The sequence below is a fragment of the Ambystoma mexicanum genome, chromosome 6p (assembly GCF_040938575.1).
Source record: "Ambystoma mexicanum isolate Mex_15411 chromosome 6p, UKY_AmexF1_1, whole genome shotgun sequence".
Lineage (NCBI taxonomy): Eukaryota > Metazoa > Chordata > Amphibia > Caudata > Ambystomatidae > Ambystoma > Ambystoma mexicanum.
The window spans coordinates 22,108,615-22,135,181 of record NC_090935.1 but is presented as its reverse complement, the minus strand read 5'-3'; the positions used below and the strand labels follow the sequence as shown (position 1 = coordinate 22,135,181).

Below are 26,567 nucleotides of genomic sequence, written 5' to 3'. Positions count from 1 at the left end.
AGGTAACATTATGTGTCCAGGATCTCACACCTTAGTTAGGATTGAAGCCAGTGATGGAAGTGGAAAAAAGGAACTAGTGGCACTCTGGCTGGATCCAAAGAGGAGGGAGTGGGATGGACGGCCAGATAGCGGGTGCACAAACTTTGGCTTAAATGTCTGTCACTTGGGAAACTGTACGACCTGAGACGATTCTATACTTGGCTCAGAAGAAAGAAGAGGCGTCAAGGACACGTTTGAGACGTTGAACTAAATGCACGCTCTGTATCAAGCAAACGAACTAGTGGCATTTATATTACACTTCCATCTCTGAATGAAGGCAGGAATTCAACCCACCCTACAGTGTAGGCACTTGGACACATACCTTCCAAGCTCTAGTTTATGCAAACCTTTCAGTTTGGGCTGGCAAGAAGTAATCTGCTATCTTTTAGAGAGGAATTCACTTAGTAAAGCTCACTGGCAGCATATAATTCCTTAACATTTGAAGGAAAAGGAGTACGACCTCCATTGCTTCCTCCAACCAACTGACCCCCACCTTGCCTTCGAAAAATGCCAGAGATGCGTTTACCACCTAGAGCTGCACCATCCTTCTGAGGGATTGGTGGCAGTGGTTGCGCAGCACCGACGATCCCGCCCATGTAAGAACAGCCCACAACCCCTTATCGCTCAGAAGATATGCCTGTGCCACCCTACCTGTGCCATGGTGCTGCCACAGACCCTCTAGCCAAACCCAACCGTAGGAGGTGCACCGATGTCCTGGCTACAAGTCCCAGCTCCAGGCGGACAGTCGGTGGGACAGTGTAATAGTGGGCAGGCTAGCCTCGCAAACACACATTGCATGTGAGGCAGTTCAGAGGCAGGCCGTGGCACTGTGTGTGGTCCTGGGGAGGTGACTCCAGATACGCACAGTGGCCAGCGGTGTGTGCTCCTGGGCAAGTGTGGATGATCCTCCAGGAAGGTTCAGGTGTGGAACTCTGCCTGCTCCTGGGGGTGGCACAGGTAGTGGAATTAGAGGCAGGCAACAGCACTGTGTGTGGTCCTGGGGAGGTGACTCCAGATATGCACAGTGGCCGTCTGTGTGTGATCCTGGGCAACGGCAATGTGTGATCCTGGGCAAGTGCAAGTGTGGATGATCCTCCAGGAAGGTTCATGCGGTTCATGCATGGAACTCTGCCTGGTCCTCCTGGGGGTGGCACAGGTAGTGGAATTAGAGGCAGGCAACAGCACCGTGTGTGGTCCTGGGGAGGTGACTCCAGATATACACAGTGGCCGTCTGTGTGTGATCCTGGGCAACGGCAGTGTGTGATCCTGGGCAAGTGCAAGTGTGGATGATCCTCCAGCAAGGTTCACGCATGGAACTCTGCCTGGTCCTCCTGGGGGTGGCACAGGTAGTGGAATTAGAGGCAGGCAACAGCACTGTGTGTGGTCCTGGGGAGGTGACTCCAGATATGCACAGTGACCGTCGGTGTGTGATCTTGGACAAGTGCGGATGATCCTCCAGGAAGGTTCAGGTGTGGAACTCTGCCTGCTCCTGGGGGTGGCACAGGTAGTGGAATTAGAGGCAGGCAACAGCACCGTGTGTGGTCCTGGGGAGGTGACTCCAGATATGCACAGTGGCCGTCGGTGTGTGATCCTGGGCAACGGCAGTGTGTGATCCTGGGCAAGTGCGGATGATCCTCTAGGAAGGTTCAGGTGTGGAACTCTGCCTGCTGCTGGGGGTGGCACAGGTAGTGGAATTAGAGGCAGGCAACAGCACTGTGTGTGGTCTTGGGGAGGTGACTCCAGATATGCACAGTGGCCGTCGGTGTGTGATCCTGGGCAACGGCAGTGTGTGATCCTGGGCAAGTGTAAGTGTGGTTGATCCTCCACGAAGGTTCACACTTGGAACTCTGCCTGGTCCTCCTGTGGGTGGCACAGGTAGTGGAATTAGAGGCAGGCAACAGCACCATTGTGGTCCTGGGGAGGTGACTCCAGATATGCACAGTGGCCGTTGGTGTGTGATCCTGGGCAAGTGCGGATGATCCTCTAGGAAGGTTCAGGTGTGGAACTCTGCCTGCTGCTGGGGGTGGCACAGGTAGTGGAATTAGAGGCAGGCAACAGCACCGTGTGTGGTCTTGGGGAGGTGACTCCAGATATGCACAGTGGCCGTCGGTGTGTGATCCTGGGCAACGGCAGTGTGTGATCCTGGGCAAGTGTAAGTGTGGTTGATCCTCCAGGAAGGTTCACGCGTGGAACTCTGCCTGGTCCTCCTGTGGGTGGCACAGGTAGTGGAATTAGAGGCAGGCAACAGCACCATTGTGGTCCTGGGGAGGTGACTCCAGATATGCACAGTGGCCGTTGGTGTGTGATCCTGGGCAAGTGCGGATGATCCTCTAGGAAGGTTCAGGTGTGGAACTCTGCCTGCTGCTGGGGGTGGCACAGGTAGTGGAATTAGAGGCAGGCAACAGCACCGTGTGTGGTCTTGGGGAGGTGACTCCAGATATGCACAGTGGCCGTCGGTGTGTGATCCTGGGCAACGGCAGTGTGTGATCCTGGGCAAGTGTAAGTGTGGTTGATCCTCCAGGAAGGTTCACGCGTGGAACTCTGCCTGGTCCTCCTGTGGGTGGCACAGGTAGTGGAATTAGAGGCAGGCAACAGCACCATTGTGGTCCTGGGGAGGTGACTCCAGATATGCACAGTGGCCGTTGGTGTGTGATCCTGGGCAAGTGCGGACGATCCTCCAGGAAGGTTCACGCGTGGAACTCTGCCTGCTCCTGGCACAGGCAGGGCAATTAGAGGCAGGCAGCAGCACCGTGTGTGTGTGTGAGTGCGTGACCACGTGAACTAGAGTCTCAGCGGCTGCACGGGGCGCTCCGTGTGACCTGTGCAGAGCAGGGCTCACCCCACAGAGGCGCATGACCATTAGAGATGCATGCAGCCGCACAGTCAAGCTGTAGGGTGGCTGCTCAGTGTCAGCCCGTGTGACCCTGGGCGCTCGTATCACACTTCAAGCCCTGGAGAGAGCTTCAGGGCGTGTGACAGGCCATGCCCAGGATAACACGGAGCCGAGCAGCGCCTAGAGCGCATGCGCCAAACACAAGACGCCCGCCACGCCTCAGCATGCGCCGATGAGAGCATGCGCGTAAACTGGGCACGGATTGGTAGACCGAACTATTGAGCATGCGCAGAACACATTATGACGCGCCAGTGTCTGAGCATGCGCAAATGAGGGTCTCCGCGTAAGATACCGAGGAGGCGATGAACAAGGTAGACGGAACTATTGCGCATGCGCAGAAGATGTGTGGCTCCCCATGCCTGTTGCTTCATTTGGTGGATGTACCCTGAATATGTTTAAATAAAAATGCAACTAACATTGTCAATAACGCGCTTATCAGAGACCACTTTAAAAACTCGTTTCCGTTTAGCAAAATGAAAACGGCATATTGTGCACTGCATCCTCTTTGAGGCTATCTTTCGTGTGGCACCAGAGCTCCATTCCTGGCTACATTTGAAGCCCTGAGGTTTCTCGAACCCCCCCCCCCCCACCACAGCCACAAAAGACTCCGCCCATTTGCACACGCCCCGCCCACCTGTCAAAAAGGTAAACTCGGCTGGTGTAGTTTCATTAGAAACACGTTTGCAGTTTGCACTTTACAATGGAATGTCCAAGGACGTGCATAACCACCCAAATTACACAGGACGAATGGTATTCACCGTCTGTTGGGGGCTGCTCCCGGTCACCGGGCAGCCCCATACCATAAATGGCAACATTTTGCCACCACCGAGAGGGAGATTTCATAACAGAAATCGGGAGAAGTGAATTTTCCCATTGGATTAAATTGAGGTTAACAAAATTTTAGGAGGGAGAAACTAAAAAATAGCAACATTTTTGCTGAAAAAATCGGGAATCTTCCGCCCAAATTGGGAGGTTGGTGTGGTCCGGACCACTGGAGCTCCACACATGGCCAGGGGCACCCGGCTCACCGCGGCCCCGGCGCTGGGGGCACCCAGGCCAGGGTCGCCACCCCAGCCCGCCTCACATGGCTGGGGGACACACAAGGATGGCGTTGCCTGGCAGGGGCACCGTCCAGATGGCGTTGCCCGGCAGGGGCACCGTCCTCAAGCTGGGCCCCGTCCTTGGACCCAGCACACACAGCGCAGCACCCGCATGGTGCTCCAAGAACGACGGTGGAGCCTCGTGATGGAGTGACTGACGAGCTGGAAGCGGCTTGCTTCTTTTATTATGTTGGTCACGTAGCTACTGCCACGTGACCCATTACAACATCCTGGGAGCTACCATGCAACACCACTCCATTTTTTAATAACAACAAAACAAACTTACACCACTACACACTAATGCTCCTAGAACCACTCTACTAATACACCCTTTATTAGCCTGGGTGAGTGGTTGTATTATCATAAAACACTAACACAAACTCCTGGCATCACATTACATTTCCCCCGGCAGGGTCATCTTTAGCACAGAGTCTTCCTGGGGGCATCAATGACAGTGTCCCTCTTCCACCACCTTGAAGATACGTGTTGCCAGGTTGATCCCTCCCGAGTGTTCCTTCGGGGGCCACACCACTGTCACGCTGAGAGAGACCGGCAAAGCCGCACCTGGGTAGGCCCAGGGGCCACATCGGCCAAGTCCATAGTCTCGGGGCGCGTGTGATGGCATCATGGCACCCTGGCGGCAGGCCCTTTGTTGCGCTACTTCTCCTTCACCGGACAGATGGCTGGAACACAGTGGCAGGGTGCCTGAGCTGCCAGGTGGGGGGGAGCACACAACACCGGCAAACCTGCCATCCCTCCCTCTTTCTCCAAGGTGCTGAGTCCCTGCAGCCTTATAGCACGGACAGTTCAGCGTTAGGTTCTACCCCTTTCTGTCCACATCTTCCGAAGATTCGACTTTCCCTTTTTTTTTTCTCTGCGGGCCCAGTTGGAGGGGGGCCCGTGACCGATGGAGGCACCTCACACTGCACGGCTTGCGGGTGGGGACCAGCAGCTCACCTCCTAATTTTGGCGCAGCCGCCAAACACCTTCCTCCTCTTTGTCCTTGCGGGTCCTGTTGTATTTGGGCCCACCCCCATTCATCTTGCTCTTCGCGGCACACCTTGCCGCTCCTCATTGCAGCAGCTTGTGGTGAGAGAGGGGTAGCGCCTCCTCGCAGCCGCGTGGACGCCAGTGTGTCCCCTCTCGATTTTTTCCCTTCGCGGGCCCAGTTGGATTTGGGCCTGCCTCCTTTGCTTCCTTCATGCGGGCCCGATAGGGGCAGCAGCGCTGTGGTGGAGGGCCATCGGTGCCGGCAGGCATGTTGGGGGGGGGCAGGCAGCTCACCTCTTTGTTGCGGTTGGGGGAGGGGCCGCCAGGCATCTCCTCTGCCTGCTCCCTGAGCAAGCGCTGGACAGTCCCTGCGGGCCCTGCTGGGAGCAGGGCTTCTTTGTTGCAGGCCACGACCCACGCTCTCCTCATTTCGGCGGGGCCGTAGTCCCCAAAGCTGGCGCCGCTCCCCATGGGGGCCAGCTTCCACCCTCCTGGTGGTTGGTGGGGGCAGACGCCCATCCCCACGCGGCCGACTCTGCTCATGTCTCGCCGTTCCGTTTTTGTGGTGGCAGAGGCTGCCTTCATGGTGGGGGAGGGGCAGCGCCTACGTGCCGCAGCACAGCTGCCAGCTTGCTCCCCCACCTCGGGGAAACAAACACAGATCCACCCTCACTGGGGCGGGGGGCGCTACAGCTGTTAGGCGGCCCCAACTCTCCTTCCGTCCTGCGGCCAGCGTCGCTCGAGGTTCAGGGCCGCCTCAGCTATGCAGCGGCCCCTTCGCGGCCCGCGCCGCCTCTCCCCTCATTGGGACAGTCCTCCCCCAGATGGGAGAGGGTGGGCAGCCCACGCGGCCACCGCCGCACATCCTCCTCCCCACGGGGGGAAAGCAGCAGCTCCTCCTCCCCGCGGGGCCACCTCACATTGTTGCGGCACGGCTGCGGATATCCTCTGTCTCCCTCAGGGGACGGGCCTGCAGCTCACCACCGTTGTTCTCCTTTCACGGGCCCAGTTGAAGTCGGGCCCGCCACACCTCTACTTCTTTTGGGCTTGCGGGCCCGTTCCTCGTCGTCATTGTTGGGGGCTGCTCCGGGTCACCGAGCAGCCCCATACTCAGGTCGGGTGGCACCCGACAGGACGCACATGTGCGCCGACCCAGCCGCGGACTCATGGGTGGGGAGTCACCAAACCCGCTCCGGACCACCGGAGCTCCACACGTGGCCGGGGGCACCCGGCTCACCGTGGCCCTGGCTCTGGGGGCACCCAGGCCTGGGTCGCCACCCCAGCCTACCTCACATGGCTGGGGGACACACAAGGACGGCGTTGCCCGGCAGGGGCACCGTCCGGACGGCGTTGCCCAGCAGGGGCACCGTCCTCAAGCTGGGCCCCGTCCTTGGGCCAAGCACACACAGCGCAGCACCCGCATGGTGCTCCAAGAGCATGGAGTGACTGACGAGCCACGTGACCCATTACAACATCCTGGGAGCTACCATGCTCCCAGGAGGGGTCACCATGCAACACCGTCCATAAAATCAACACACACAAAACTGTAGTATCTCGGTGATGGGAAATGACACAATGGGGCAGTATGAGGAGAAACTATATTTATTAACTTATAAGTAATTATATACATAAATGGGAAGGAGGGAGTAAGTGTCCGTCTGGCCTCTGCAGCTCACAGCAGTTGTTCCTTGAACTGCATTCTGATTCCACATCTTCATGACGTGTATAATGTCTCGCTCGCTCGCGGAGACAACATGACGCTCCGGTTCACGCTCCACATAAGGGAGGCCACTACAAAAACCAAGAGAGGATATTTTCTTCTTATAGTGTTTTTGAAAACATTAAAAGGTGAGCATGTGTTAGATCCCAGGCTTCAGGCCCCGCTGCGCAGCTCCAGCGGGAGCAATGACGACACGTACACCACGCGCGTTGCTGTTTTGCCCGGAACTGCCTCTGCTGAGCGGGGGCGGGGCTTTTATTAGTGACACCTTACATCACCGCGTTGCGGGGCGTAATGCGGATATAACATTCCTCCTTTATTTTAACCAAAACATTAACAAAACAATGCGACATAGGGTAAGTGATTCTTAATGTAAGTTCGTAGTCTCTCGGGCTGTTCTTCTACCACTCATAGTCTCTGAGCCTGGCTGGGGGCCGGTGCACAGTTTTAGCTCATATCGTCCACCCCTGGGTGCTATCCCCTGATTTCCCTCGGGTTGCTCACCTTCATAGTCGGCTCACCCAGCTCTGGTTCACTCGGCAATTCTTCCACTCTGTCTTCGATGGTAATTTCGCCTTCCTGGTGATTACTCTCCTCTCCCCTTAGCTGGTCATCTTCTTCTTCATGTTGCTGTGCACCATCTGTCCATAGATCTTTTGGGACTGGCTGTTACCATGGTCCTGTGCCTGTGGGTTATCGTCCATGGGAGGGAGTCGTATTGTGTGTCTAGTTTGGATTTGGATGGGTTTCTCACCATCACCACCTGGTCGCCTATTCGGTGGCGGGACCTCTGGCCATTCCTCTTGTTGCTCATGTGCTCGTTAGCCACGGTTTTTCTTAGCTTTGTGCATGCCCTGTCGTACGTGTCCGTGCTCCTGCTCGGGTGATGGGGAATGCATGAGTTGATGATGGTTCCGGACATCATGTCTGCCGGCGGTATCCCCGTTGTGCTGTGTGGTGTTACCCTGTAATTCCTCAGGAATCTGTCGAGGTCCACTCTCCAAGGGCTTGAGTTTGCGCGCGACAGGCGCAGGACTTTCTTTATTGTTTGCATGAAGCGTTCCACGTCAACGTTGGCCTGCGGCCATCTTGGCATAATTTGGTGGTACCGAATGTTGAGTTCGGTTAGGTACTGCCTGAACTCCTCTCCTTGGAATGGTGGACCATTGTCGCTCCAAATCCGTCTTGGGAGGCCATGAGTGGCGAACATTTTCTCCATCGCGGGTATGACCACCTCCGCCGCCGTGGAGGTCACGATTTCGACTCCTGGGTACCTGGAGTGATCGTCGATCGCCACCAAGAGGAGTGTGCCTTCTTGTATCTTATAGAAGTCTATGCTAATGGCGTCCCATCTTGAGGACCCTCGCTCTGCTGATAGTATGGGCTTGGGATTGGGCGACGCCCCCGTTATTTGGCATGGGAGACATGTATTGATCAGTTGCTCCACTTTCCCATCGATCTGTGGGAATCAGACGCGGTGTCTGATCCGGGCCTTGGTTCTTACCATTCCTTGGTGACCCACGTGTGCCAATGCCACAATTCTGTCCTGCATGCTCGGGGGGGGTTGATGATGATGACGATACGGGTCCCTCTTAGAATGAGCCCTTCTTCTGTGATCGTTAGGTCTTGTCTTACTGCGAAGATGCCCGCTAGGAACTCCTTTGCTTCAGCCGTTCCATTGTGGATGTTTCGTAGAAAGGACTTCCATTCCCCCCGAGATGATCGTGTCTTTGACTAGGTCACAGCACGGGTCGGCTTGCGTGGCCTCTGCAATGTCTTCGATGCCGATGGCTCTCGGCTTCATTGCGTGGATCACCTGGCAAATGTGTTCCTCCGTTTCTTCCGCTGCGTGTATTTCCCCCGGTGTGGCTGCTCTTGGGTGTCTTGACAGGAAGTCGTCTGGGTTTCCACTGCATGGCTGATATGCTAACTCGAAGTCATATTGTTGTAGGTGTAGTAAACACTTTCCTATCCTGGCTGGGGGATGTGAGGATGAGCCAGTGAAGATAGGGAGTAGCGGTTTGTGGTCCGTGTAGGCCTTGAATTTCCGGCCGTAGAGATAGAGATGAAAATGGCAGCAGCCCCACAACACTGCGATCGCTTCTTTTTCGATATGGGAGTACCATTGCTCCGTCGGCGTCAGTGCGTGGGAGGCGTATGCGATCAGCATTGACTCTCCTGTGTTAGCCACTTGTATGAGGATGGCTCCTAGGCTCACTGGGCTGGCATCAACGTACAGCTCGGTCGACAATGTGGGATCATAATATGCCATGGCGGTGTCTGCCGAAAGTGATGCCTTGATTTTCTCAAACGCTTCTTGGCAGGCAGGGCCCCACGGCCATTTCGTGCTGGCTTTTGTGAGTTCCCTTAATGGTTCTGATAGCGTTGCCAAGTTGGGGATGAACCTCCCGCAGTAGGTTACCATTCCTAGGAAACTGCGTACCTCCGTTGGTGTCATGGGGGATGAGGCGGCTTGGATGTCTGCTACTTTTTGGGGATCCGCCGAGATGCCTGCCCTGTTGAAAGTATACCCAAAGAAAGAGATCTCCTCCTTTAGGAGCTTGCACTTGTCCTTAAGGATTGTAATCCTGCACACTCTAGGCTGCTGAGTAGCATGTGGAGCCGACGTATGTGTTCTGCCTTGTTCTCTGCGTGTATGAGAATGTCGTCGCTGACTTCTAATACCCCCGGGATGCCACGTATCACCTCCTGGATCGTTTGCTGAAATAATTCGGCTGCAGAGGAGATCCCGAAGCTGAGTCGCTTGTATCTACGTAGGCCAATGTGAGTGGAAAATGTTGTGATGTACCTGGAATCACGGTGGAGTTTTAGTTGGTGATACCCGGCATTTAGGTCGACCTTCGAGAATACCTTGGATCCTGTGAGGTCCGCTATTATCTCATCGAGGGTCGGGGTGATGTGACACTGCCGTTTTATCGCCGCATTGGGGAGGCGCATATCAATGCATATTCTCACTTTCCCGGGCTGTTTTGGGTTTCTTGGTGACGACCATGGGCGACACCCATGGTGTTGGTCCGGTCACTTCCTCAATGATGCCTGCATCCTCGAGTGCTCGGAGCTCTTTCTTCACCTGGTTTCGTATGGGGAATGGCGTTCTGCAGTGTCGTACTGCTCGTGGTTGGACGGACTCGTCGATGTGCAGCTTGATGGACTTCCCTTTTAGGCATCCAATCCCCTTGAGGAGGTTTGGGTACTTCCCGAAGATGTTGTCAATGTCTTGTGATTCATTCACTTCGCATATGAAGCTTATGAGGCCGAGGTCCTCTGCCACATCTCTGCTTAGTAAACACTAATTTCCTGCGTTTACGACATAGATTTTGGACTGCAGTGACTTGTCACCCTTGCTGATTGTGGTCCGGAATCGACCTACTATGGGCAATGGAGTCTTGCACCCATACGCAAACAACAGTGTTGTTTACAGGACTGGTGGGGGCCGTAGTCTCTTGAATGCGGTCAGCGGCATGACATTGACGGATGCCCCAGTGTCTATGGTCATTTGCATGTCTTGTCCTTGGATGGCTACTTGGCATTTCCGCCTTCTCAATTTCCTTTTGGGTGTGGTGTCACCGTAGTTCAGTGCCGAGACCAGGTATACTTTCTTTTTTTCCATTGTTCGTTTGCGGCCCCTTGCTGTGGTTGTGTCACATCGTCCACTTCCTCCTCGGTCGATGAATTTGCCTTCTCGACTCGGTGAGCACTGGCCTGAATCTTCTTCTTTCCTGAGGTTGGGGTCCTATCTTGGGGATTCTGGGGTTGTTGTGGCAGCCCCGATGATCTGCAAACCTTGGCGTAGTGGTCCTTTCTGCCGCATGCCCCACACATGGTGCCTTGGGCTGGGCAATTGCGTCTACCATGGCGATGTCCTCCGCACCACCCACACTCCGTGGGGTCCAGGGTTCTTGGTTGCCATCTGGAGTATGCGTTGGTGCTGCCGGCCTCTTCCCTCGTGTGTTGGCAGTTCATGATTTGGGCCACCGCCGCCGTTGTGCGTGCCGGTTGGGGAGTTTCTGCAGGATTGTGCCCATGTGCGCTGCTCTGGCATGTGCCAACTCCCTCTGGCGGCAAAGTTCCAGGATCCTGGACAGAGATATGCCTTTTTCACTGAGCACCATCCTCCTCAGTTTCTCTGATTGCATCCCATTAATGATCTGTCGTCGGATTTCCTTTTCAATGTTGGTAAATTCACATGAGATTGCGAGTTTTCGGAGCCTAGTGTGATAGGCATCCAATGTCTCATCCTCCAGCTGGATGGTAGTGCAGAATATGAATGTCTCGTAGTCTGGATTGAGCTGGGGCATGAAGTGGGGCGTGAGCGCGTCCTTGGTTTGTTAGTATACGTCAAGGCCATCTGTTATTGCCAGCGAATTGAAAATCCGTAGGACTTCATCCCTGACGTTTAGTAGGAGGTGCAACCTCATTTTCCTTGATGTGGTAACATCCTTGCAATCCATGGCCATCTCGAATTTTTGTAGCCACAGCTGCCACCGTGGGCCATCACATGACGGGTCGGTGTATGGGTCGAAGGGGCCAAGTGCGATTGATGTTCCCCCTTGTGGGCGTGCTTGTGGCGTGGATGGTGATAAGTTTGCAGCCATTCTGGAGGGCGTGCTAGGCCTGGGAGTAGAGCTTCCCGTCGCCATGGTGCGTGGCTCAGGTGCTTGCCTGTGCGCACGTGTTGTGATGCCCCCTTACCTTGGTGACTGCAGCCCAGCTGTGTTCTCACGTCGTGTGGTGGAGGTATCGGCTCAATGCCCCTGCCTGTCTCCCTTCTCATGCAGGTGGGCCCAATGCCGTCTGCCAGTTGGTCTTGGGCCTTCAGGATTTTTGTTGTATGGCCACTTTGTGAGCATTTGTGGAAGTGTCCAAGCTTGTTCCATGTCAGTTGGAGATGGGCAGGAGAGGGAGAGGAGAAGAAAACATTTTTATTTTTTTCTTGGGTGGGGCATGGGCCCCCCACTGTGCTTCCAAAAATGGTGCCTCTGCCGAGGGCTTAATTTGCTGGGCGTTGCGTGCGCCGTTCGTTTGCTTGCCTCGTCGCCAATGTTAGATCCTGCTTTACGGCCGAAGCGTCGGCGGGAAACAGGATGACTGGGCCCCAGGCTATCAGGCCCCTGCTGCGCAGCTCCAGTGGGAGCAATGACGACACGTACACCACGCGTGTTGCTGTCTTGCCTGGAACTGCCTCCGCTGTGCAGTGGCGGGGCTTTTATTAGTGATGCCTTACGTCACCGCGTTGCGGGACGTAAGGCGGATATAACAGCATGTTTTAAACTCCAAGAACCAATACAAAGGTTTTCCCTGGAACTTGCAGTACCGAAATGGGACTTTTCACCTTAGTTGTTTTTTATTTTTCACGAGGTTTTATAGTGTGATGGCAAGGTGTCCAGCCTGCAAACCTGATGGCTGTGGTTCAATCCCTGAGGTCGGCTTTAATTCATGCATTCAAAGAGGACCTTCAATGTTTCTCATTTTTGTTAGGGGTGGGGAAGGACCGAGTCCACGCCATGAAAAAAGTGGGTGGACGGACCCCCGTGTACCCTCAACTTGAGCCATGGCAAACTGCCCAAAAAGAATGGAAGCTGAAGGAATACTGCTTCCAATCAGGTGTCTTTAATGACACCAGATTGAAAGCAGTTTTCCGTGGTTTTTTTTGCTTCAGCTTTCATTCTTTTTGGCCAGTTTGTTTGCCTTATGTTTTATTCACCCTTCAATTTAGGGCGACTAAAACATAAGGCAAACTGGCCAAAAAGAATGAAGTTTAAGCAAAATAAACACGGTAATTCTGCATTCGCGCCGTGTCCGGATCCCGTCCAATCATCCATCCGATTGGCTGCAAAAGACCGCTGCCGGTAGCCAATTGGATGTAGGATTGGACGGGACCCAAAAACCCAGAGACTCCAGGGTCTTCCCCGGAGTCCCAGAGAAATGGGTTAAAACCCGGAGTCTCCGGGGAAAACCCAGAGGTTAGGCAGGTATGCAGAGCTCTCGAGATTTTCGTGGGCCGGCATGAGAAGGCCACCCAGCCTTCTTTTTGTTATGTTATGTCATGTTAAAGGGTCTTTATACAATGCACTGTTACTACCTGCATGGTTTGTTGGCGCTCTGGCGGATCTGTAAAGCAAGGTGGGAGCCTGAGGCGGTAACTAAGTAGGACTGAGCAGGAGGAAAGGTCAAGAGAGCTGTGATGTGCTGTTGGCAGCCTCAGTTCGGTTGACACTGTTCACTGAGCGTAGGTACGTTTTATCCGTTGGTTGCCGACATGAGCTGTTGGGCGAGGCTATGTGTGGCTTGTTTTGTTGTTGTGGTGTAGTGAAGTGCATGCGGTTTGTTGTGCAGTAGAGCTATGGTTCGGTTTAGTTCAGAATTTGAGAGGTGTATTTTTAGTAGGGATGTTTGGTGGCAGTACCTTTTCCTACCCATGCTGTTCTGACTAACTGTGACCCATATCCCTTCCCCTGTTGTACATTCCAGTGTGCTGCAATTACCACCCCTACAGTGTATGCAGAAGTGTGGGTTTTTAGTAGGGTTATTTAGTGGCAGTACCTTTTCTACCCCCAGTATTCCGTCTATGTGCCGCCCATATCCCTTCCCATTTAGTACATTTTGGCGTGCAGCGAATTCCACCCCCACGTATTCCTCCATGGAAGATGTGTTCCCTGTGCTCTGCGGTCCATCCGTTCTGAGATCGGGACACCTCTCTCTCCCCTGTTTCCATCTTAGCCCCTCTCTTAGTGGTCCAATTATATCTCAATAGCCCATCCTTCTTAAAATCTTGGGCACACGTAGAGGCGTAGGCAGGATTGTCTAACAAGTGGAGCCTGAAGCTAATGTGTTTGGGCACAACTCAGTGACATTAGCATCTGTAAATGCCCACACAGTTCTGCTAAGATGGCATTTATAGATTTTGGGTTGGCTTCTTGCCCACTCAGGCTCTACCCCATCTATGCTTCTGGGCACACAGCTGCAGCTCCTGCAACAGATAAGCTGTGCCACACACATTCCAGAAGAACCCACTATGAGCTCGCCCGACACGCTGTGCCCATCTTAAGAGGTTGGGACATCACCTAGCAACAGAGAGAACAAGCAGGCACTGGTGACTGCCCTATTGTGGCATTGCATGCTAAATATTCCATAACGCCATCCTACACAGACAGTACTACACATGGCATCACATACGTGTTTAGACACAGGAGCGTGATATTGTGCGTAAATCTATTTCTTCCAGAAGGGGTGCAGGGAAGCCAGAAAAAGAATGCCTAGCTGCCCACATAATGGTTATGCTCTTTACTTATGTTCAGGTATCACATTTACAGGTAGGAGCATAGTAGTAACACACAAGTAGGTAAGTCCATGGGAGAAACATCCACCAGCCCCTCACTCTAGGCCAGGCTACATAGAATCTCCAGGGGCATTCACAACACAACATTCCATACGGAAGCATTCCAGCAGACACTCAGACTCACAGGCATTCATGCAAGGGGAAAGCGAGGGAGACCAAGACATAACATGGTTCTACTAGGCCTTGTGACATTCGGATCATGCAAGTGCAGTATCAGGACGTGCAGGGGAAGCGGGCAGATCAGGGCAAGAGGGAAGGATAAGGAGAGAGTGAAGGGAGAAGTGCTAGAGGGAGGGGGGCCAAGGGGCTGGGCAGGTGCTAAAGGGTTCCCAGCAAGTCAAGTGCCTAGGGGAGCCAGGGGTAGGGGTCAAAAGTGCAAGCGAGGAGGGGTAGACCCGGCCTCGGAAAGGCTAGTCAGGAAAGGGTGCACGAGGGCAAGTGCAAATAGGCAGGGATGCAGGGGAGGGGACTGGTCAAAGGAGTGCCTGACACCGGTGAGACTCATAAGGGACACAAGCAGCCAGTTGTAGGGGAGCGGGAGAGAAGGAGGAGGAGGAGGAGAAAAGGAAGGTCTTGAGGAGCTTCCAGAACTAAAGGAGATCTGCTTCAAGGCAGAGAGGTGCAGGGAGGCTGTTGGAGAGGGAGGCACCTGCGGAAGAGAGAGATCTACCCCCACCAATCTCTGCTTGGAGAAACATCTGATTTGCAGAGCGTTGGAGCTAGAGGATCGGAGGACTCTAACAGGGAGGTATTTAGGGAGAGAGAGGTGGATGTATAGAGGTCCCAGGACCCAGAAAGCCTTGTGGATCATGCTGAGGGTCTTGAATTTGATCCTTACAGCCACAAGCAGCCAGTGGAGGGATTTTAGGGCTGGAGAGATGCAGTCCCTGGGCTTCAGGCCAAGGATAGGTCTTGCGGTCCTATTCTGGATTACTTGAAGAGGACAGAGGGAGGAAAGAGGCAGATTAAGGAAGAGGCTGTTACAGTAGTCAAGCCTTGAGAGAACCAGAGCTCTGGAGACATTGAGTTTCTGGGGGAAGGTGAGGAAAGGGAGAATGCCTCTGAGGAGGTGAAACTGATAGTGGGCCTTCTTGGTAAGGTCAGCGATATGAGCTGAGAAGGAGAGAGAGGGGTCGAAAATTATACCCACATTTTTAGCCTCACACGAGGGTGAGGGGAAGGTGCCCAACGAGGGCAGCCAGAGTGGAGGTGGGAAGGAGGGTGTAGGAGTCCCAATGAGAAGGATCCACGTCTTACTGGCATTAAGGCAGAGATCACAGGCAGCAGACCATGCCTGAATAGCAGTCAGGTGGTATGGAATGAGAGAGGAAGGAGAGGAGGAAGAGGAGGGAAGCTTAAAGGAGAGCTGTGTGTTGGCATAACACTGGAAACGAGAAGAGAAGGTGGAGATCAAATGAGCAAGCGGGGCAAGGTAAATGTTGAAAAGCCAGGGCTAGAAGAATGAGCACTCAGGGACACTGCAGACCGAGAGTGAGGTAGAGGAGAGAAAATGGCCTAGTTGCACTTGGGAGTGCCGATTCAAGAGGAAAGAGGTCAACCAGTCCAGTGCCCCGTCAGTGATACCCACGGTATCGCGGAGCTGGTTTATGAGGATGGAATGATTGACAGTGTCAAAGGCAGATGACAGATGGATGAGGGCGGGAGTCGAGATTTGAGAGCAGGTCATCACAGGTGTTCAGGAGAGCAGTTTCCATGCCTCTGGCTGCTCTGAAGCCAGACTGGTGGTCGTGGAGGCAGCCAATAGAACCAGTGTGATGGGTTAGTTGGGAGATAACCAACTTCTCCAGGAGTTTGTCCAAGTAGGGGGTTGTGGAGATGGGACGGTAGTTAGCCAGGCAGGAAGGGTCAGCAGATGGCTTTTTTAGGAGGTGCACAAGGGAGTGCTTGAGGGGTGAGGGGAAGGAGCCAGTGGCGGAGGAGTGGTTACATAAATCAGCCAAGGACGGAACGAGAGAGGCAATGTTGTCCTTGATAGTTCTAGAGGAGCAGGGAAGCATCTGTTTGGAGGAGAATTTCTTAGACCAGACTACCTAGGTGACCTCATCAGGTACTATGGGTGAGGAGGGGGCAGAGGGAGGCCTGCAAGCAGGCCGAGGAGGGAGGGGGTTAGATGAGAGAGATGACAGGATGTCCTGATTTTTTATTATGACTTGGCTGGCCACCGCCGTGAGCAGGGCCCGAGAACGAAGAGAAGAATTGGAGACTGCAGTAGGATTGGCAAGTTCCTTACAGATTTGGAAAAGTTCAGCCGTTTTGTTAGTGGCCCCAGAGATGTGGGATTGGATATAGGCCCGTTTCTTGGAGCGGATGGAGAGTCTTTATTGCCGTTGGAGCAGGCGACAGGCCAGTTTGTCAGAGGATCTGCTAGAAGCCAACCACTTCCATTCCGGCGCTTTGCACAAGGCTAAGTTGGAATCATACCAACTATTGCCCTTGGAAGCAGACTTCATGTGGATCCTCATGGCAGGAGCAAGGATGTCAAGTGTGTTGGTGTTGGAGATGAAAAGGTGAAGGTTAGTAAGAGCTGAGTCAGTGTAGGAGTGAACAGTAGGAGTGGGGGATGGGGTGAAGGAGGTGACAAAAGCCGAAACTGACACTTGCTTCAATAGTCGAATGACAGAGAAGAAGACTGGCCGTGCAGGCGGAGGCTTAGTCGGAGAGCCCAGGAGTTGGACCAGGAGAGAGGAGTAGTGAGAGGGTTGGAGAGGGAGAGATGAGCAAATCCAGGGGGTGCCCGGCTGAGTGGATAGTACCAGAGGGAAGAATAGTGAGAGAGAGAGAATCATAGAGGTTGTGGAAGTGTAGAGTGGCCACACCAGGAGAATTAAGATGCATGTTGAAGTCTCCAAGGAGGAGAAGCTTAGAGATAGAGGTCAGAAGAGAGGAGGCGAGGTCGGCCCACTCGGAAAGGAAGGGGGAGATCAGCCCAGGAGTCCTGTACATTGTAGCGAGAGTGAGTGAGAGGATAGGAGAGACGCAAAGCTTTCAGACAAGACATTATTAGAAGGAGTAGAATTGAGTGGGTATGTGTTGTACATTGTACAAAAGGGACACAGCCCCTTTAAGAAAGATGACAGGGAAAGGGCGGGAGGAAGGAGGAGGGGCGGAAGACAGAAAAAGTAGAAGCGTGAATAAAGAAGGTTCACGGCAGCGCTGGCTCCGTCTCGTTATTATTGCGTGATTGATTAGAGTCCAACACTGGCGACGAAGCCGATGCGATCCTTCGCGTGCCGGCAGCAGTGGTAGGAGGGCGGCAAGCCCAGCAGTTGGTAAGGGCCCGTGTTCCCCGTTGGAGGGCCCGTGTGCCCAGAAGTGATCGAGAGGGCCTGTGTGCCCAGAGGAGAGAGCAGCGGCCCGAGCGCCCTGCTGGAGGGCCCGTGTGCCCAGAAGTGATCGAGAGGGCCCGTGTGCCCAGAGGAGACAGCAGCGGCCCGTGCGCCCTGCTGGAGGGCCCGAGTGCCCAGAAGAGATCGTGAGGGCCCGTGCGCCCAGAGGTGATAGCAGCGGCCTGTGCGCCCTGCTGGAGGGCCCGTGTGCCCAGAGAAGATCGGGAGGGCCCGTGTGCACTGAAGTGGACCCAGCGGCGACGCTAGAAGGCCAGCACATCAGCGAGCCGCAGCCCGTGTGCTCACCGAAGCCTGCAGAGCCAGCGACGCGGAAGCCTGAGGAGCCGGAAGAGGCCCGTCCGTCGTCACGGAAGACCGAAGAAGACCCGCAGGCCCGCGGCGCCAACCACAAGTAAGGTGCCGGGTGGGATAACTACAATGAGGGGAACCCCGTGTCTCCCGCACGTGACAGTACCATAAACACATTAAAGGTGAACGAAGTCACAGCAAAAGAGAACCCCGCGTCTCCCCACGTGACATCTATCACATACCAAGGAAGCCACATAAAAGAGGGAAACCCTGTGTCTCCCACGAGTGGCATGCGAAAGAGTGAAGAACTCACAACACGGCACAAGGGAATCCCCGCGTCTCCCCATGTGACATTAACGAAATCTAACTGCAAAGAAGGGAACCCCGTGTCTCCCGCACGTGACATTACCATAAAAACATTTAAGGGTGAAAGAAGTCACGACAAAAGAAAACCCCGCGTCTCCCCACGTGACGTCTATTATATACCAAGGAAGACACATTACAGAGGGAAACCCCGTGTCTCCCCACGTGACGTCACGCCACAAAGGCCGCGCTAAGGAAAGAAACCCTGTGTCTCCCACAAGTGACACTAAGAAAAAAACTCCACCGCAGATCACTACAGCACACCCGGACAACAAGACCAACCTGGGCACATGTGCACAGGAAGACACAGCACCAAGAGTCAATCGTAATCAACGCCCACGCACTACTGAACTAACTACAGCATACCAAGCTGCGCCATCATGTCAGCCCAGGATGCAGCAGATCCCAATGCCCAACCAACATCACCAGGAGCACCCTCCTCCTATGCAAGCCTAATGAGAAGACCCGCCCCGTTCACACTGAACCCACACCACGACCAGGGCCAACGATGCGAAGAGTGGATGGAGGAATTCGAAGACTTTGTGGGTGCAATTGGCACACAAGAACCTCCCAACATACTAAGCATCTTTGCAAATGTCGCAGGGAGAGAAATCAAAAATATCATCCGTACGATTCCCCTACAGGACCGCACCACATATGCGAAACTCCAACAAGCCATAAATGAAAAGATTGTTATCTCACCCAACCGTGACTATGAGAGATACACTTTCAACCAATGTGGCCAATTGCCTCACGAATCAATAGGAGAATTCGTCATTCGCCTTCAAAGGAAAATATCGAAGTGCGATTTCGCCAACTTTAATGATGAAGAAGCCATAAGGCTACGCATCATAGAAGGGTGTGTATCCTCTATGTTCCGGAAACACCTCCTAAAGAAACCCCCATCCCTAAAAGAAGTTTTGGACCTAGCAAGAGTTTATGAGAGAGTGGACATCCAGGCAGCAGCCATTGAGAACCCCAAGAAAGGAGAAGTTATAGCAGCAATGCACCCATACACCCGACACCCAGCTCCACAGACAAGGATAAGCCCAAGATATCCGACACAATGAACACCAAGCGACCGCCAATGCTATCGCTGTGGTTTCGAGTATCCGCACAGAGGTCCGTGCCCTGCCATCGGCCAACGCTGCATGAGATGCGGTATGGAAAACCATTTCCAGGTGATGTGCAAGGAACTACTACCAGAAGGGAGCTCGACACGGGCGCAACCCACCACCCGCATGGCGGAGACACACACGGAACAACTCCGCCAGGCAGACAGAAGTACGACATTGCCCACGAATGCTTATCAACGTCCAAACACCGTAAGAGCCCTTGAGGGGCTTCAGATTGAACCAGATAGGAAAGACCATGAACTATATGACATCCACCAAAGTGACTTCATGCAAAACCTGGAACACGGGACGACCTACAAGGCAGAAACCCCAAGCCCTTTCGAACAAGGAAGAGACCCATATCTCGACCCCCCACCACAACATCAGCCGGGAGGGAATGAACCAGCCCGATACCTACAAGATGGCTACGACAGAGAGTATGTATGCCTCCTCAGTGCTGAAACGGAAGACACCTCAGCTCCCAGAGTAACAATACAGTTGGGAAGTACCAGAAACAGATTTATCGTCGACACAGGAGCGACGGTAAACGTCATGAATGAAGATATCTACAGGGAAATAGCCTCCTCATACCCACTACAAGAATCCAGGACTCACATTTTTCAATGGGGAGCGGCACAGCCAATGACCTCCAAAGGAAAATTTCAATGTGATCTACGGCACAGGGACATCACGGTAACTGCCACGATACACGTTATAAAGAGCCCATCCATCGGCCGCTGCCTCCTCAGCTACCGCACGGCCAGCGCCCTCGCCTTAATTGACCTACACTACAACCAGTCAGAAGTAATAGAGGGACTGCCAGTATCACACGAATGCGTCAGAGCAATGATCGACAGGCCTCTGGCAAAGGGAGACCTCAAGAGCCAATTCCCCAAGTTATTTGAAGGAGTTGGTATGCTAAAAGGATCATGCATCAAACTACACATCGACAATACCATCAGGCCAGTACCGCAACACCCGCGCAAAGTGGGTTTCCACCTCCAAGAACAAGTATCAAAAGAAATCCAACTTCTCCTTCTCAACGACATCATAGAGAAAGCAGAAGGGCCAACACCATGGGTATCGCCAATAGTAATTGTTCCCAAGGACAATGGTCGTCTCCGCATATGCGTTGACATGCGCATCCCGAACACGGCCATCCAGAGAGAAAGGCACCCAGGCCCGAGCCTGGAGGACATGTTGATTAGGTTTAAACAAGCAAGGTTCTTCTCAAAGCTTGACCTCAACCAGGGCTACCACCAACTGGTCCTGGACCCAGAATCACGACCCATCACCACGTCTGCAACGCACGACGGCCTTTTTCGATACAAAAGGCTCAACTTCGGGATATCATCTGCCGCAGCAATCTTTCAAGAGACCATCAGACGCCTCATAGCATCGGAGATGAACGCACTAAACTATAGTGACGACATCTTAATATTTGGAAGAGATCAGGAACAACACGACAGAGCCCTAAGAACCATCTGCTCCATCCTACAAGACGCGGGACTGACTCTCAACGAAGACAAGTGTGACATCAACAAGACAAGCCTTAAATTCTTCGGCCACATATTCTCGAGCAAAGGGATAACAGCCGACCCGGACAAGATTAAGGCCATTACCGATCTCCAAGCACCTACGACCACGGCAGACCTGTGCTCCCTACTAGGCATGGCAGGATACTGTGCACGTTACCTCCCGAACTACGCCACAACAACTGACCCACTCCGCAACCTCCTAAAGAAGAATACACCATTCGTATGGGATGCACCCTGTCAGGAAGCATTCATAACGATAAAAGAAGGTCTCACCAACAACCGACAACTGGCGTACTTTCGTCCGGACTGGCACACCATCATTACGGTCGATGCAAGTCCAGTGGGACTAGGAGCCATCCTTGCCCAGACCGACACCGCAGACAACACTCATCACGCGATAGTTGCATATGCCAGCTGAGCCCTGTCACACACGGAAAAGGCCTACTCCCAGGCAGAAAGGGAAAGCCTGGCTGCAGTATGGGCATGCGAAAAATACCACCACTTTATCATTGGCCGGAGGTTCACCCTAGTAACGGACCACCAAGCTCTAATATCAATCTTCGGGAACCCCAAAACGAAAATGCCACCTCGCATAGAACGGTGGGGGATAAGACTGCAAGAGTACGATTATTGCATCGTCCACAAACCAGGAGGAGACGCCAACCCAGCAGACTATCTATCCAGACACCCCCTACTGGACAAAGACGGCACCCTAGCCCAGGAAGCCACAGAATACATCTCATACCTGTCATCAAATGCCATGCCACCGACCATCTCGACCGCAACGTTCGAAGAAAGGAGCAAAGCCGACCCAACACTCAGAGCTGCTGTCTTTCTCACTCGGTCCAACAAATGGAGGGAACGTCACACAAAGGAAACCGGAGGGGAGGATGTAGACCAGAAGGAACTGGACCGGCTGGCCAAGATACACGACGAACTCGTAGCCACTGACCAAGGACTCTTGCTACGGGGAAGAAGGCTAGTAGCACCAAGGGACCTAAGGAAGACCCTAGCAATGCTGGCACATGAGGGCCACAGGGGAATAGACAACACAAAACGATTTCTCAGGAACTATGTCTGGTTCCCCTACATGGATGTGATAATAGAAGACATGCTCAGACACTGCAGGCCATGTCAACTGGCAGCGAAAGGACCAAACCCTCTGCAACTAACCACACTCCCGACAAGACCCTGGCAAAAGGTTGCAATGGACTTCTATGGACCTTTAGAAGAAGGAGGCTATCTATTAGTAGTAATGGATGAATATTCGAGATTCCCTTTTGTTAAGCAAACGCCGTCAACATCCTTCATGGAAACCGCACCCATAGTGGACGAACTATTCAGCGAGTGGGGCATCCCCAACGTCGTCAAGACTGACAACGGTTCTCCATTTCAAGGAAGAGAATTCGCAAACTTTGCAAGTCACCTAGGTTTTCACCACCAAAAGATTAGACCTCTCTGGCTCCAAGCCAACGGGATGGTGGAAAGGTTTATGGCCACAATCAAGCTAACCAGACAAAAAGCAGCAGCGGAACAGACGCCTCACCCGAAAGCCATCTGCAGCATGCTTCGGAGCTACCGAAATACCCCACACGATGCCACGGGAAAGCCATCAGCTGAGCTCATGGTGAGGTACCAACCCAGGACACGCATTCCCCGATGGGAGGACTACACCCCTGAAGAAGACCTGGAACGAGATGCCGAAAAGAAGAGAAGGGCCAAGCAATGGGCCGACACCAAACGGAGAGCGAAAGAACAACAACTGGAGATGGGGCAAATGGTCCTGGTGCAACAAACTCAACGCAAGAAGACGGACACCCGATACAGCCCCGAGCCGCGAATCATCACAGCCATCAAGGGGCCCATGATCACAGCGACAGGAGAACTGGAAGACATCACTCGCAACTCCTCCTTCTTCAAGAAGCTATATCTGGAGGAGCCCGAAACACAAGAGGCACCCGACGAGAACTTCAGTGAAGAAGAAGAAGCAGAACCCCCAGTGGAGTCAACCGGCGAAAGCCGAGAATCCCCAGGGAGAACCCCTCGAACAGTAAAGAGACCAGTGAGGCTCATCGAACAGATGTAACTGGGCTCCCATGTTAAGTACGGGGGAGGTGTTGTACATTGTACAAAAGGGACACAGCCCCTTTAAGAAAGACGACAGGGAAAGGGCGGGAGGAAGGAGGAAGGGGAGGGGGCTGGAGGGGCGGAAGACAGAAAAAGTAGAGGCGTGAATAAAGAAGGTTCACGGCAGCGCTGGCTCCGTCTCGTTATTGCGTGATTGATTAGAATCCAACAGTATGATGGAAGCAGTGACCCATTCAGGGTAGACAAGGGCCACTCCACCTCCGGACCGGTTTGACCTGGGCTTGGAGAGGATCTTGTAGCCCTCAGGAAGGAGAGTGTCAAAAGCAATGACAGAGCTGGCATTGAACCACGTCTCAGTAAGAGCGAGGACGTCGAGGTCAAAGCCTTCAAGGAGGAGACAGATGTGAGAAGAGTGTTTGACAGCAGATCGACAATTGATTTGGGGTAGTAGGTGCAGCTTGTTGCCACCTTTAACAATCTTCTGAGGCGGGCTACAGGGGCTTGGTACACCCGTCGGTAGGGCGAAGAGGCCAGAGGGGTGGAATCCAGAGGAATGGCAGGAGAAGAGAAGAAGTTATTGAGAGACAGAAGATGTCTTTCAACAAGGAGGAGGCTGAGAGCCCTGGGCCATGATAGTGCCATTATGGGAGACATTAATGATGCACCTGGATGATGAGAAGTGTGCCAAAAGAACTTCCCATCTGGATCCACTGTTAATGGACGAGGAAGAAAAAGGGGAGAGGATAGAGATCATATGAGGAGTCCATAGGTAAGGAGAGAGGACAGCAAAGAGGATGTCAGTGATAGTCTGCCTGCAGGAAGCATTGGTGTAGGTGTAAGCAATGGGCAATCCTGGATTGGAGACCAGGAGTGCTTTCTTAAATGGTTCCGTCCAGACTTTGAGAGAGGACTAGGAAAGATGATAGAGTAGCAATTCGAGTAGATAGGACAGATAGAGAGAACCATGGTTGCAGGGGAGGGGGACAGAGAGCAGATGAAGGTACTGCACAATGCACAAGGACTCACCAGGTGGCCCAGCAGCAAGTCAGTTAAAGAGGAATTACATGTAACAATGAAAAAAGTAAAACAGGAATAAGGCCTAGGTTACAAAAGGCAATGGGGAGAAAGAACAGTTCACAAATGTGGATGCGCAGTCAGTAAAGTGAACATCCAGAAATGGTAGTTACACTAGGATTAAAAAGGCTTAGTAATTGGCAAAGCAGTATTTTACAAGCACAATTCTGGATGATTTACACAAATAGGTACAAAGGACTGGTATTTTAGCACAGCCCGAGGAGTAAGAGCAACAGGATCGTTCATTCTGCCCTCCACATGCAGGAACACCGTACCCCCAGGGAGATACAACTGTCAGGGTGCAGGCACTAGGGTTGTGTAGAGGGGAGCCTGGAGTCAGCTGTGGACGTGGTCCACACATGGGGAAACACAAAAAACCCCAGCACAAACGGATATTGCCTTATAGAAGGCTTCTGTGCCCTCTTTGCAGGAACAAAGGCCTACAAACTCCATTTCCCAGCAGGCCCTGGGCCGGAAACTACAAAACCCCACCCGCGTTAGGTGGAGCACATCCGCGCATGCGCGCGCGCACGTTAGCACGGGGCTTGTGCTTCAACTCCCGAACGAAGAGGACGTGTTCACCACAGCTCTGAGGAAGGGGACACACGCAGGGGCCACACCCCAGCCAGTCATCACCCGGGCCCCTCATGCGCCTGCGATAAGTACCGCAAGCGCAGGGGAGCAGCTTCAGCACATGCTGGGAAACACGCGCTTGGGCAGCAAAGCCGCGTTCAGGGGCGAACAGTCAGGAAACTCCCACGCGAAGCAGGGCACAGGCAAGGGGCACCGCCCAGACTCATGAAGTCCCCTTGTTCGGCAAAAGATAAGTGCAGCACGTAGTAGCCATTAATCCAAAGCTAAGGCCCACGCAAGACCCGCACCGAAGCGCAGCGATCCCACGAGCAGTGCATATTATTTGCATGCATAATTAGCCATGTGCGCCATCTAAGGGAACCACAACTGGGAACACGGCGTGACTTGTACTGAAGTCGCACTGCGCCACGTGCGGCTAGCGGCACGTTTATTATTTAATCTACGTGTGCATATTAACACGTGGATCAGTGTGAACTGCGGAGCCACGTGCGGCTTAACCGCATATCAGGGCTAAACCCATTCAAGGGGGCATACAAGTTAGAACGTGGCAACTTGGAGATGAGTGGGGGTGCATGAAGGAATGTCATTTACCCACTGGATGCATCTGTTGTGTGTGTGATGAAACACCCACAAAGAAATAACTCATAACTCTCTTTGCAGCATTTATCTGCTCCGGAGAATGGACCTGAGAGTGCGCAGGTAGGAGGCCAGCACTCAAAAACAGAGATAAGTCCTTTTGCTCTAATTGCCTCATTGATGACAGACTGTAATGTGGGCATGTAATGTATATGCTGGTTTGGGTATGCATGTTTAATTGTTAGTTCGTATTTACCCAAACTCCCCCAGTCCTGTCCACCTTCCCTCTCCTAACCCTTTTTCCGGTTATCCTGAAAACCTGTTCCTGTCCAACCAATGATTCCCTAACCCTCTTTCCCCGCCGGGGTCTCGGAGGTCTGTGTAAACTGTGACTTGCAGGCACCCAGACCGCGGAGGGGGTGGTTGGTTCGTACCACTCCTGCGCTTGAAGCTTGGAGCCTGACAACAACACAGGGAGATCGGGCTCATACAGCAAGTCAGGAGCAACAGATGCAAAGGGCTCACAACAAAAGCAAGGGAGTAATGCAGCAGAAACAAGGAAGCCCAGAGAATGCGGGTGCAGGTAAAGGGCAAGGTAGGATCCAAAGTCACAAATTGCGTGAACATCTGGCAGTCCAGCAGAGTTATTGCAATTTGCACTGTACTGATGGGGCTGGTGAGGCATTAGGCACAGATCTGGAGCTGCAGTAGTTGAGGAAAGGACTCAAAGGAAGTGTGCAAGGTACCAGCAGGCCACGACAAGGCCCGACACGAGGATGCAGCAGGGCCCAGCAAGCTCAAGTTGAAGAGCACCATGTAGCAAAACAGAGGCTGGAGCAGCAGTTATCGGAAAAGGCTGATATCGCACTGTGGGGCACGGGGGGCAGCAATGCAGGTCCAGGCATGCGGGTGTGGACCACTGTGGTATGGGTGCCCACACAGAACAAAGGAGAACCATACTTTCGAGGAGCCGATGAAGACATGAGCAGGACGGTCTGGAGCACTGGAAAAACAACTCGGGTGGGCAAGGGGGAACGATGCAAATTCCAGGGGCTAAGGTCAACGGAAGCCCACGCCACAGCGGCCAAAGCAAGCAATCACACTCTCTGCGCCAGAGGGGAGAATAGGAGGGCTGGGCCAGTACTCCAGCAATGGAAATGTCCCCCCTGCCTTTGCCTTTCACTTGGGCCAGCTAATATGCAGGAAGGCCCAGGCCCTGTCTGTGTGGCGTCTGGCCCAGGCCCTGTCTGTGTGGCGTCTGGCCCAGGCCCTGTCTGTGTGGCGTCTGGCCCAGGCCCTGTCTGTGTGGCGTCTGGCCCAGGCCCTGTCTGTGTGGCGTCTGGCCCAGGCCCTGTCTGTGTGGCGTCTGGCCCAGGCCCTGTCTGTGTAGCTTCTGGCCCAGGCCCTATCCATGTGGCATCTTCCCCCCTTTCCATTAATCAGCCTTGCACTAGTTCAGTG

General features: G+C 53.5%; 1 protein-coding gene across 2 annotated transcripts in view; it reads right to left on the bottom strand.

The window, feature by feature from the left end:
- The window catches only part of LOC138511157 (zinc finger protein 250-like), a 155,891-nt gene that overhangs the window by 45,877 nt on the left and 83,447 nt on the right, over positions 1-26,567 (bottom strand). Inside the window, exon 1 of one of the 2 annotated variants that reach the window (XM_069626661.1) lies at positions 691-2,995. The exons of the other annotated variant lie outside the window; for it this stretch is intronic. Coding sequence (XP_069482762.1) covers positions 691-699 — 9 coding nt within the window. The 5' untranslated portion in view covers positions 700-2,995. Of the gene's footprint in view, positions 1-690; positions 2,996-26,567 lie in introns of those variants that run through there. 2 annotated transcript variants of the gene reach the window in all.